Raw genomic sequence first — 13,861 nt, forward strand, 5'->3', positions numbered from 1 at the left:
CATAATTTAAAAAAATTGGGCTTTTCTTTTAAAAACTGATTTTGTTATTTTTTAAGCTTTAACTATTTTAGAAGTTATGTTAGTTTAAATGCCGATAATTTTATCAATTTCTGTTTATAACTTACCTGAAATGTTTCTTAAGAATTAAAGTTGAATACCTTTATATACTCATTTTACCAATTAAATGATATGTTGTATTTGCTTTTAAAAAATAACAGCTTACTATCATTTCTAACTCGCGATCGTTTGAAGTTCAATAATATCATACTTATTAAGATTAAACTCGTGCATTTTAAACCCGATCATATCAAATTCAATCATATTAAAATCGATTAATTATAACTCAATCATGACAAACTCAATCATATAAAATTTGATTATTTTTATCGAAACTTTTATCGTTGTTACATTAGAACTTATTGGTATAAGTCACAAGTCTTCTTGAAAAAATTACACCGCGTTTTTTAAGTATAATAACTTTTTGGTATCAAATGGCATTAGTCCTAAAACTTTGTGTTATTTAAACAGTTTTTTAAGAGTAGTTTAGCTAGTTTTATTTGATGTAATAAATTGTACGTGTTAATAGCTATGAAAACTTTTAAAACAAAAACTATTTTAGTTGTTTGCAATTTTTTTGATCATCGCTAAAGAAGTATAATAGATTTCCAAAAACTATAATGCACGCTTTGAGAAGCACACTTGAAAAAAAACTAAACAAAAATTTATTCAGAAAATTACTTTAAACACAATAACTTTAAACACTTGGAAATTTTATAAAACATAAAATAAATAACTAATAAAAAAATTTTCTTGACTTATAGTTTATGTTTATTTTTACAAAAAAAGTCTAGATGAGCTTTAAAAAACGATGATTTGTCATATATTATTAATCAGTTGTTTGAGATGTGTTTATTACAAACTATAACTTTTTTTAGTTTAAATTTATAATTTACTTCGTGTTGACGCCATCTTGACTTTTCCTCAGTCATTATCAAAAACAAAACTGTGCAAAACAAAACAAAATTAGTGATAAACAACTAGATATATAAAACAGATTAAGTAATAAGGTATATATAAACAGCTATATATCCAAAATTATAAACTACAGTAAAATTACAAGGTTAACAATAAAATTTATGCACATAAACATTTACAAATGGTGAAAAAAAATTTAAAATTTTTAATATACAACTGTTTATAACCGAGAAACTGCGCCGAGAACCGCAGAAAATACAGCAAAAGCGCTACATAAGACTTTTAATAAATTTGGTTTCAAAATAACGATAGACGCAGATTAATTCAAACTGACTTTCTAGACATAGAGTCAAACTTAACCAACAGAACATATATCCCATTTAGAAAACCGAATTCGGATATCTTATATGTGAGTAACCAATCGAATCACCCTAATCAAATATTAAAACAGTTACCTATAATACAACTATTAACAAAAGACATACAATTTATCAAGTGACCAAGAATCAATTTATCGTATAAAACATAATCACCAATCAGCCCTAAAATCAGCCAACCACAAATTCAATCTAACATACCCAAAAGCAAATAAAACAACAAAAAAGCAAAGAAAAACTGTTTATTTAAACCCACCTTTTACCCTAACTGTAGCCATTAAAACAGGCAAAGAATTCTTAAGTTTAATAAAAAAACACTTTGACGCAAACCACCCATGCCACAACATTTTTAACAGGAATAAACTTAAAATTTCTTATAGCTGCATGGAAAATTTCAAAACAAAAATTCTTAAATACTATAACATGATATTAAACAACCTAAACCTCAAACAGCAAGAAAAAGCCTGCAACTTCAGGAAAGAAAAATACCCTTTAGACAATAACTGCCTAGCAAACAATATAAATTACTGAGCTATACTATAAAAACAAACAACATAACAAAATTTTCACAACATTCAAAAATAGATATAGTAGACATATAAAAACCTTTAATAACAGATTGAAAAGAGATAATAATGAGTTATCAAACTATGATATGGGAATTAAAAGACGCGAACAAAGACTATAGTTTAAAATAGGAAATACTCTGCAGAACTATAAAAAACCCGAGAAACAAAAAAACATGTCATTTGTGTAGCCTTGAAAAGTATGAAAACGAAAAAAAATAAAAAAGAGTCAACACTGAATAAATGAAAAGAAAGACAGCAACCCTGTCTTTACAACCAAAATATGTATTTTAAAAGAACAAAAACACTGATCAATAGCAACAAAAAAAAAAACTAAAAATAAGAACAAACAAGACAAAACAAAACATAAGTTAATTTGTACAGAAATTGTTTTTAAGATTAGCTAACTAAAATAGTTCAATTTCATTTGAAACGTCATATTGTGTTATTTTGTGATTCTTTATAGTTACTTGTTTTAACTTAAAAATAATGTTCAATTTACTAAACTATAAAGAGCTTATATAAATAAAGATGTGCAAATTAAATGTTTAATTTAGTTTGTAATTTAAAAAAAAAATACTGTTTGCCATATTATTCTTCTGATGAAACGCGTAATGCGTAGAAACTTTAGTATCAATACAAACATTCGTTTTTTTTTGTATTATTAATAACTGTTTATATATATCTTATTATTTAATTTGTCTTATATATTTGGTTGTTTTACATTAATTTTTAGTTATTTTGCACAGTTTTGCTTCTGATAATGACTGAAGAAAAGTCTAAACGGCGTCAACACGAAATAAACTATGAATTTGTAATGTGTATCTCTTTGAAATAGTTCTTAAAAGTTTAAATGAAATCAAAAATTTTTTATTGAATAACTCAAGGTTATACAGTTTGCTTGAATTAAAAAAATAAATCAAAATAATGGGCAAAGTATTTGCTACTGAGTTGCTAAATCAAATTATTTATTCTTTTCAATGCTAATTAACTTTAAACATTTTAATCCATCTTTTTTGATAAACAACTAGCAATTTTTTATAAGTATTTGTTAATACTAAGAAGTTAAAGTATTTAAAACGTCTATAAGTAAACAAAAAAAGGTGGTCAAAGTTGTTGTTAGCAAAGTTAACAAAATAGTATTTATTAAATAAATTGTGAAAGAGTCTACAATCTATAAATTAAGAGGATATAAAAAAAAACAAAAACAAAATTCGACAAAGTTAAATTTAAATACAGGGCTGTGTAAAAGAAAAAAAAAACTAGCTACTTCAAACACAGTGATTGCCTATTCGGCAGACAAATAAGTAAATTTTAGACTTTTAAACCTTTAATTAAAGTAAAAACTTTACACAATCTAATGTCTGAGATAAAACACTGTTAATAAAACTTTAAGTTTTTCAGTTAATTAAACAGTAAAACTGATAAACACACTTAATCTTATTTTAGAAAAAAAGTATAAAGAAGCTAAAAATAAACTTGCAAAACTGTAAAAGTTACAAAAAAAATCAAAGCAGCAACTTGTTTTAAATTGTTTAATGACAATAATTATCCACTTACTAAAACAATTGGCAGTAAATTCGCTTTCAAACTTGACTTTTCTGTACTATTCTTTTGTCTTTCACTAACTTTGTGAAGTTAAAAACGTTGTACCAAACAGCAGAATTTTTAAATCTATACCAAGTGAATTATTAAGCCTGTAATATTAGAGCTGACCATCATAACTTCATTTAGAAATCTCAGTTTTGATCAATAGATGAAACTACATCAACTGGAAGTTTTACGGAGTCAAATCCAGCTGTTGATTCAGTTAAACCATCTGTTACTGCTTCCATCGACTGCGATGGCATAACTTGAATAGTTATAGATTTTAAAAAGTCAGTATCATCACACCAAGTTAACCATCGAACCATTGGAGGTTGAGAAGTTTTTCCTTTTAGGTTGTAGTCTTTTGTTTGACCTTCTACAGGTGCAAGGACTGACATTGTATATGGGCCATTTGGATTAGCCTGTCCACAGTCAGGTGGAAACCACCAACCTTTTTTTGTTATGCAATGTTAAATGAACTTTAATTAACTTAAAAAATTGAAAGTAAATATTTAAAAGTTATTCTAAATACTATTAATTAGAATTTTGTAACTAAAAAACGTTAGTGTGGGTGTTATTAGAAAAAAAATGTTTACAATAAGATGCAATTTAACATTAGAACAATTTTATAAAATAAGTTTTGTGTATAAAAACTTAAGACTTTTATAAAAAGAAGTTTGATAGTTTATTTAAAATGTTTAAAACTTTAAATTACAATAAGAGAGCTAATACTGTTATTTTAAATTGGATTGTTTAAATGTTTACTCTTTTGTTATAAGAAATAACATAACAGTATGTTAAGTACGATCGAGACAAGCGAGGACCGTAAAAAAACAAAAAAAAACTGTTTTTAGAATGTATAACACTTTATTTATCAAACAGAGTTTTTTAGCTTAAAAGTTGTCCAAGAAGAGTTTTACTTATCTGTATGTCTTTCAAGGATTATATATTTACGTATTAAGTATTTCTGTTTATAAATATATTTGAACATTTTTTTTTGCGGTGCATAACTTAATTAAAAAAATATAACAAAACACATTTCATTTTTTCTTAAATTTTTTTGAGCACTTTCAATTAAGTCTTGCAAAAACTGTATCTTACTAAATTAAACTGAATTTAAACTGAAATAAAACTATATTTTAGTTATGAGTAAGTTTTATATTTTAATTGTCAATTTTGTCTTATAAATTACTTTAAATCAGCTAAGTATAACTCAATTCTAATTTAAACATTTTAAACAGACTTTTATACTTTATGACGTAACTATTTTTTGCTAGACATTTCAAAATTATTGTTTATAACTAAATTTACACTATAATAGTATCAGTTTTTAGCAAGATTATTCTGAGGATGCACTAAACGAAATTAATTAATAAACCTTTTTTAAATGAGTGACTTATGTTTAAAATTTTGAATTAAATATCTATGTATGATTAAAAATAAGGTGCAATAAATCTTTAGATTTTTTTGACAACACATTATTAACTATATTAATGTATGATATAGTGATATAACTTAGCAGATTTGATCATTATTTGCGGGCAGAACAATATTGTTAATTGAATTAAAAAAAAATAGTATAAAAACAGTTGTTTGATGTTTCAACGGGCTTTTCTTTTCTTGTTCTTAGGAATTTATGTTCTTTTCGATAAAGTTTTACTTATTTTTTAAAAAAGGATAACTAAGTTGTGACAATTTCAAGGTACTGCGGATGCTCTTATCAAATAAATAGACTTATACTTTTATTTAAAAGATCGAAGTCTTTAAAATTATGGAATGTTTTAGCAATTAAATAATAACTTACAAAAGACATATTTTTCTTAGGACTATTTAAAAAAACTATTAATGTTGTTTTGTTATATATAAATTATTAAAGTTTAAAAATTGAAGATCGCTATTTTTACAAAAATGAAAACTAAGTTTGAAAATTGAAAAGTTTTTATAACTTTAAGAGCATATGTTAAATAATTAACAAATTAATTTAAAATTTTAAGATGGTACAAAATGATGTGTTTAAAGTATTCTTATTATCAGAAGAATATAGCTGAAACAAATGAACTTGTTTCTATAATAATTCAATAATAGAAATAACCTGATCTTCTGGTAGCAGTGCAACCAGCATTTGCGTTTATTGAAGTTGATCTGTCTTGGTGTCTAACTCTAAATGGCATACCATTGCTGGCACTAACCATGTCATCCTTTTCGTTACCGCTAAAGCCTTTTACCTAATTATCAATTGTATTCAAACTATTATCTTTTGGTATTTGTAATCTTAAAAGCTTCATTTAATCAGAATAAATTGTATTGAAAATGTATTGAAACATACAAACATGAGTCAGAAGGCTGTATAACATAAACTAGTAAAAGATAGCCTAGACCAGCGATTCTAAACCTGGGGTAAATTCCCTTTGTTTTAGAGGGTACATTTTCTTTACAACAAGTTATGTAAACTATCGTTTTTAAATTGTCTTTTTTATTTATAAGTTAGTATTTAACCGTAGTTTTTTTTAAGATAAATAAAATATTTAAGTTTTACAATTTTTTATATTTAAAAAACTTAAAGTTCAGAAAATATAGTTTTTTCTTTAAAATTAAACACTGTTTTGTACATTGGAGGTAAATTTGTTAATAACCTTCCAAAAAAGGGGTAAACAATAAAAAAAGGTTAAGAACTGCTTGCCTAGACATTAAAAAAAACAAATAAACTATTTAAGTATAATAAAAGAAAACATTTATTCTATTCGAAATATGATACATACATTACATTAATTTTTGCTTTTCAAGTTAAATATAACTTTTAATACAACTTAGAATAACTAATAAATTTTATTATAAAGAAATATTAACAAAAGTTCGACAGCATAATATCTCAGTAAGATAAAATGAAACAAACTAATGTTTGAAAGAAAGCAATATAAATTTAAGCCTCGAAATAACTAAATAGCTGTATATAGTTGTTTGTACACTTTGAATTTATAATTTCGAACATAAAAAGAATCTAAATAACGATACTTTAAATTCTGTTAAACCTTAAAAGACGAAATATTACTAAGCCGAGTTAACGATACTATATGCACTAGAGGGCACCTCACAACCATCAAGAATAATCCATGTGACGTTCTGCGACCTGGTTTTGTCCTCATTAGGACTAATCAGACAGACAAAGTCACGATGAGCCGTTGTATTGGTCAAAAAACGTATTTAATTAATTTCGTATTAAAGCGTTTGTTTATAATATTTTTCTCTCTTTTGTTAGGATTTTACCGTTTTGAATCAATATATTTTAGAAAAAACATCAAAACAGTATAATGAGTTTGTGGCTAATCTTCTTTTGTTAACGAAAGGTTTTCGTTAAGAATGCTTAAGTAATAAACATGTCACACTTTCAAATACTTAATATAGAAAAAGCGTTACTTACATATCTTTTATATGCTAAATGTACTTTTGAGCTCAAGAATAGCTCGTTTTCTAAGTAGCTGACAAAATGTTGCTTAAGATTATACCTAAAGATTAACCAATTTCTATTTCGTTTATTTATTTATACATTTTACTGTTAAAAGTAAACTTAACATTCAAAACTGGCATAAGTAGTATTTATTTACACACGAACTTTGGGATTTGTGAATGATATAAACCTGAGTGGTACAGTAATCTTAATCAAATATCAATAACTTCTACTACTAGATTGTTAGTAAATAATCGTTTTAAGTAAGGTTTAGTGATTTACTAAACTGTAAGACCATTTAAATTAATCTTTATTAGGACGAATCATTAGGCAGACAAGTTACGATGAGTTGTTGTAAAAGTCGAACCAAACTTGATTAAGTATTTTAGCATTAAAAAGTCATATTTTTGGTTTTAGTCAGAAAAAGAATTGAGACAAAAACATTGCATCAGTTATTTCAAACAGTTTTAAAAGTATTATTTTTGGTTAATTCTTCTTAGTTTAAATTTTCTTAATTAATAAACTTTAAATATTGAATATTAACTCTTTTATTCTTTATAAACAGTTTCGTCATACAAAGACAAACATAAACAAGTCTACAGTTTAAGTATTAAAGCTGAAGTAAAGTAAAAATAAAATTTACTATAGAATGATTTTAAATTGAGTCTCAAAATATAAAATACAATAATAAAACACGTTCAAGTTTAATATAAATTTTTAAAAATTGAATTAAAAGATAAAATGTTTGAAAAAACAAATTAAACAGTTTATGTGTTTTGTTATATATTGTCCTTATAGATGAAACATCGTTAGCTTAGTAACATTTTGCTGAATAAACTTATGCTCTTAAGTTTTTTATATAGATTGAGCACTTTAATTCATACAGTTTTTTAACTTATATATATTGTTCTTAAAAATTAGGAGTTTATTTCGAAGGTAAAAGTTAAGTCATTAAGATGCTAAAAATACAAAAATAAAGTAAGTAATTTAGTGTTGAAGTTAAACAATTAAAGCAAAATTAAGCTTAGTTATACACTCTAGCTTTATTAACTATACATCAAAATTTAAATAAGTATTAAAAAATAAAATGTAAAAGCATAATAAAAGTATTTTACGATAATATTTTTATTTTTGAAACTTATGTAAATACGTTAAAAAGCACTATAAACTACAGATCTATTCATTAAAAAAAACACTAATGATTATTAAATAACAAAAGTTTGAAAACAGGCGTTAATAAACAAAGCTTTTAAAACGTGAAATCTGATTACAAATGTATACTTTGTGTAAATGTCATAAAATTACGGAAGCAATAAAACTTTAAACTAGTATTAAAGCTGTAGTGGCTGACATAAGATTTTTATGAGAAATCACATATGGTCAATATAAAATTAATTCTTATTTATGAAATTAATGCTAAGATTTTTATAAGATAATAAAAAATCAGAAATTTATACCTTTACAAATTTGAATAGCTTTTTTTTTTTTTGTGCATAACTTATTTAAAATATATAACAAATTCTTTCAAACAATATAAATAGGACTCACTTTTTCAGAACAAAATATATTTCATGCTTTTTTCGTCAGTTGTATACTAAGCAATAAAAATATAATTTCAAATCTAACTTATATAGTGGAAATGCAATCAACGTAATTAATAATAATAAAGCAAAGAGTAATTAACAAAACATGAGTACTTCTAATTACAATGCAACTAAAAAATAATAAAACAGAGCAACAACTTATAAAACAAATTAAGAAAACAACAAAACAGTATAATCAAAATCTTTATGTTTACACAACTTAGGTTTTCTTAACAAAATACAAATAGCCTCAAGTTTGATTAAGTCCGAAATTTGAAAACAATTTTTAACAATTTTAAATCTTTTTAAATTATAATTACAAGCACAATAAAGGTTATTTACTAAGTGTTCAGAAATAGGAGATCTTTTTGAAGCATTTATTACTCTAATAGATTTAGTTTTCTTACTACTCTTACAAAATTCATCGATACTTTTTAGAATATGTTCTTTTATTCTTTTGCCAAATTGTCTTGAGGTCATCCCGACATAACTAGCTTCACAGAAGCAGTTAAACTGGTAAACTACCATACTTTGTTTAAGTTCTGCTATCGGATCTTTTCCTCCAGGTCTGAACATCGGTTTCGATATAAAAATAACAATCGGCTTGGCCGAATGATACGTCCTACTTACTAATTTACAAATCTCTCTTTCTAAAACTCCTGAGTTCTTATTGACATAAGGCAATACTAAAGGAACCAAGCATTTCTCCGGCCCTGCTGGCTTTATCTTGTTCAAACTATTAAGATGTAAATTTATAATTTTTTTAACAAGTTTTTGTGGATAACCATTTTTATTTAATGACAATTTTATCTGTTTTATTTCGTCATCAAATAATTCTCTTGAACAGATCTTATGTGCTCGATGGAAAAGCGATCTTATTAAGTTTGTTTTTCTCTTCATGCTACAGAATGAATGAAAATTTAAGTAGTTACCAGTGAAAGTTTTCTTTCTAAAAACGGATGTAAAAAAATGTGTTCTTGTGTGTTGGTTCAGACCTGGAGGAAAAGATCCGATAGCAGAATTTAAACAAAGTATGGTAGTTTACCAGTTTAACTGCTTCTGTGAAGCTAGTTATGTCGGGATGACCTCAAGACAATTTGGCAAAAGAATAAAAGAACATATTCCAAAAAGTATCGATGAACTTTGTAAGAGTAATAAGAAAACTAAATCTATTAGAGTAATAAATGCTTCAAAAAGATCTGCTATTTCTGAACACTTAGTAAATAATCTTGATTGTGCTAGTAATTATAATTTAAAAAGATTTAAAATTGTTAAAAATCGTTTTCAAGTTTCGGATTTAATTAAACTTGAGTCTATTTGTATTTTGTTAAGAAAACATAAGTTGTGTAAACATAAAGATTTTGATTATACTGTTTTGTTGTTTTCTTAAATTGTTTTATAAGTTGTTGCTCTGTTTTATTATTTTTTAGTTGCATTGTAATAAGAAGTACTCATGTATTGTTAATTACTCTTTGCTTTATTATTATTAATTACGTTGATTGCATTTCCACTATATAAGTTAGATTTTAAATTATATTTTTATTGCTTAGTATACAACTGACGAAAAAAGCATGAAATATATTTTGTTCTAAAAAATTGAGTCCTATTTATAGTGTATGAAAGAATTTATTTTAATGTCAAATAATGTTTAATATATAACAAAACACTTTTCAATTGGCGATTAGGCAAAATTTGTTGGACAATAATGAGTGTGCGAAAATTAAAAAAAAAAAAAACTTTTCAGTTTTAGCGAGAGCGGAGAACTCTTTTCAGCTACACATTCTGGAAGCCTTATGCATTCAGTCTTTAAGGCTCAGTTTATGTAAGCAGAAAAAGTTCGTATACCAAGCAAGACTTTTCAAATCCTTATATTAAGTAACTTTAAAGTAATTAGTTTTTTGTAAAAAATTTTTTTTAAGTGTAGCTTTATTTTAATTTTTATTGCTGGTTTATTTTAGTTTGATTTCAGTTTAACAAGTTTTATAAGTACAGTAAAGCTCTATAGTAGGGGTGGGCAACGTAATCAGTTGACGGGCCGGATTCAAAAAAAAAAGGTCCTCAGCGGGTCGGAGCATTTCGAGTTAGTGATCTACCGGATTCAGCTGGATCCTTTTTTAGATCCGGATCCTAATTTGAAAATATTATTCCGATCCGGCTAAATCTGCAAGTGCACTGAAATACCGATTAGGTTTGAAATTAGCTTATCCTTGTTAATTTTTATGGTCAGAAATGTTTGTTTTTAAATGTATGAAGTCTCGAAAAAAACAACTAGTTTCATGGTCATATTTTGAAGTTGACAAAGTTTGGCTCGTTCAATAATACATAAAAAAACTATCTAAAAATCTACTAAAAGCAACGAAAATTATATGATTGATTTAAATTTTCATATCAACATATCTAAAAAACAGTTAAACCTAGATAAAAAACTACTTTGACTTAAAATTCTAGTACTTTTACTTTCAAAATATCAAACAGTAATGATCAACTTATGAAACTTAACTAATTTCTGTACTCTAAAAATAATATTATCAAACAATTCATCTAAAACACTTTTATAAAAGTATAACATAAAATAACGAAATACTAAAATAAAAAAGAGATTAATTAATAATTAAACATAATAAGCATATTAATTTAATAGACTTTTAGATTAAGATCAGTTTCACTAATGAAAATAGTACTAAACGAGAAACTAACATATAACACTGTCATATTATATTTTAAATGTAAGGTTAAAGAGTTTAGCAAGAATAATTACACTAAAAAGAAGTCAATGAGACATTTGTGGATCATCAAAGTTTTTAACAAGTTGTTTAAAATCTGGAAGTATATTCGAAGTAGATATTCTCAGTACTGACTGCAGATTGGTATCAGTAATATTTGAACGCAGCTAACTTTTGTTTATATACATAGTTGAGATTGTTTGTTCGCAAGTATATGTAGACCCAAACAGAACAAGTAACTTCATTGCCATCTTAACAAAATTAACAAGCTTTGACTTGTAAGTAGGGCGTAAAATCTGTCAAACTTTTAAGGTTTAATTTTTTTTAGTGTACTGTCACATTGAAGTTTAAAAGCTCTAACTGTATATTACTAGGTGCATTTTCGTTGTCAAACGTCAACTATGATGACACAATATCAAATTCTTCTATTAGTTGTTGATTATCTGCAAAACGACGACCAAACTCATTATTATGTGAAACTATTGTCATCAATTGGTCATCACTAAACTAAACCATATAATTAATCAAAAAGTCATAAATAAAAAAATCAATAGCAGAAAAGAGTGGAAATTGTAGTCTCAACTTAAAATATTTTATTAAAATTTAATGTTGAGCAGTTTGACTTCAAATATTTGTCAGAGCTTAAAAAGATTTTTTTTACTTTTCTAAACAACTATAAAAACAACTCACTACACATCTGGTAAAGACAAAGGTAATTTTTAGCACTTCCATTTTTTATGAAAGTCATTATGGTAGGTAAGATCATCAAAGTTAGTTCAGCAAACAATTGTTTTTGGATAATTTGAGAAAGGATTACTTCAATTGACTCAAAACAGAAAAAGATACTTTAACAAAAGAGTGTTTTTATCACCACAAAAATATAAATCCAATTTTACAAACGTTTTCAGAGTCAAAGTCTTACATTTTTCTTTTATTAAAATGATTCTAAAAAGGTTTTTTACAAATTTGTAATATTTACATTGGTTGGCCGGATTTTATATAAATTTTGAAAATTCTTAGCGGGCCGGATCAATTTTTTCCGCGGGCCGGATTCCATTTAAGTTTAAAAAAGGTTTGGGGGCCGGTCATTTTCACTTCGCGGGCCGTACGTTGCCCACCCCTACTCTATAGTATAAGCATTTAGTTAATTTTTACATTTGATTATTATGTCATTTTATATTTTAAAACTTTAAACTACAGTATAATTTTATTTCAATTTCAATTCAGTTTAATTTAGTAAGGTACATTTTTTGGTAAGACTTACTACGAAAGTACTCAAATAAATTTAAGAAATAAATGAAATGTGTTTTTTTATATACTTTACAAATTTAAAAAACAGCGTCCTATTTTTTAATTTTTTTTCTTGGGAAACCGTAGATAAAAACTTGTAAAAATATACTAATTATAATTGTTCCTTCATAAAAAATGTATGTGTCACAGAATTTTACAATAAAACTTTTTTTACAGTCCTGAAACTGTTTTAATGTATTAGAAAAAATTTTAGAAGTTAAACAGAAACTAGGTTGCCTGAAAACCAAAGCCTGTTGAAAAAAAAAAATAGCATGTAAAATTAATTATTGCAATTAACTTTTAGTTGTATGTTTTCTTTTTCTAGTCTTTCGTTTGTTAAAAAAAATTAATATTATTATTATTACGATTTAGTGTTATAATGGTCAAATAATTTTATAAAAACTTATTATAAAACAAATACTTTATTAAAACTAGTTTAAAAAACTTACAGACAACACATATTCTTGCCCATAAACTAGAAATTGATCGTAGTTTACAATTCTTTTGGTATTACTCCAGTCAGAGAATATAAAAGCAACTTTGTATATTCTACTGTGAGTAAGCCATCTTATAGTTTCTAATCCTAACCAGTATTCACCATAAACACTACCAAAACCTTTAGAGTAATCTATCCAATCTTGAAAAAGTAAGAGTTTTAATCAAAACTGTTATTCTTTAGAAAAGACTAAAATATTTTGAAAATGCGTTTTTACAAGAAATTCAAAAAAAAAGCAAGTATTAGGTTTCGAGTTTTTGATAACTAGTTTTAAAAATGTTACAACAATAAAGTGATTACAGTTTAGAAACATATTTTAATGTATTTATTTTGTAAGTTATGTAAACTGCAACTAGGCAATACCATACCTTAATTATTGAGTTCAAAACAAATAAATAAGACACAGTAATCTACCCACAAGAGAGATTGATAGTTAACAATTTATTACTTTTGAGAAATACAATTACTAAGTTTCACCGCAAAATGAATTTTCAGCTGTAGATCTGTTGTAAAATAATAATGGTAAAAATGACAAATAATAAAAAATTGGTTTGAATACCCCACTATATACCATTGTTCAATTGTATTTGTTTATGGATTATATTTAATAATTTCAAATTAAAGGTTTTTTAACACTATTATAATTCTAAATTGATTTTTATTTAATTTTAATTTTGTCAACAAAAAACTTAATTAAAACCAATTTTTAATTATTTGTCATTTTTACAATTATTATTTTACTACAGATCTACAATTTGAAAATCCGCTCTACGGTGAAACTAAGTAATTGTTTTTCTCAGAAGTAATAAGTTATTAATA

The 13,861-nt window shown here is 25.3% G+C and overlaps 1 protein-coding gene across 3 annotated transcripts in view; it reads right to left on the reverse strand.

The window, feature by feature from the left end:
- Nucleotides 1–821: 821 nt before the first annotated feature.
- Nucleotides 822–13,861, reverse strand: part of LOC145833967 (uncharacterized) — a 44,537-nt gene continuing 31,497 nt past the window's right edge. The window contains exons 12-14 of one of the 3 annotated variants that reach the window (XM_082941255.1): nt 12,996–13,183; nt 5,598–5,730; nt 822–3,956 (exon numbers count right to left, since the gene is read on the reverse strand). In XM_082941255.1, the coding sequence (XP_082797381.1) occupies nt 3,658–3,956; nt 5,598–5,730; nt 12,996–13,183 (620 nt within the window). In that variant the 3' untranslated portion in view covers nt 822–3,657. The remainder of the gene's footprint in view (nt 3,957–5,597; nt 5,731–12,995; nt 13,184–13,861) is intronic. The other 2 variants (XM_082941257.1, XM_082941256.1) reach the window with 2 other exon arrangements.

The sequence above is a fragment of the Thalia democratica genome, chromosome 4 (assembly GCF_965202585.1).
Source record: "Thalia democratica chromosome 4, ktThaDemo2.hap1.1, whole genome shotgun sequence".
Classification (NCBI taxonomy): Eukaryota; Metazoa; Chordata; class Thaliacea; order Salpida; family Salpidae; genus Thalia; species Thalia democratica.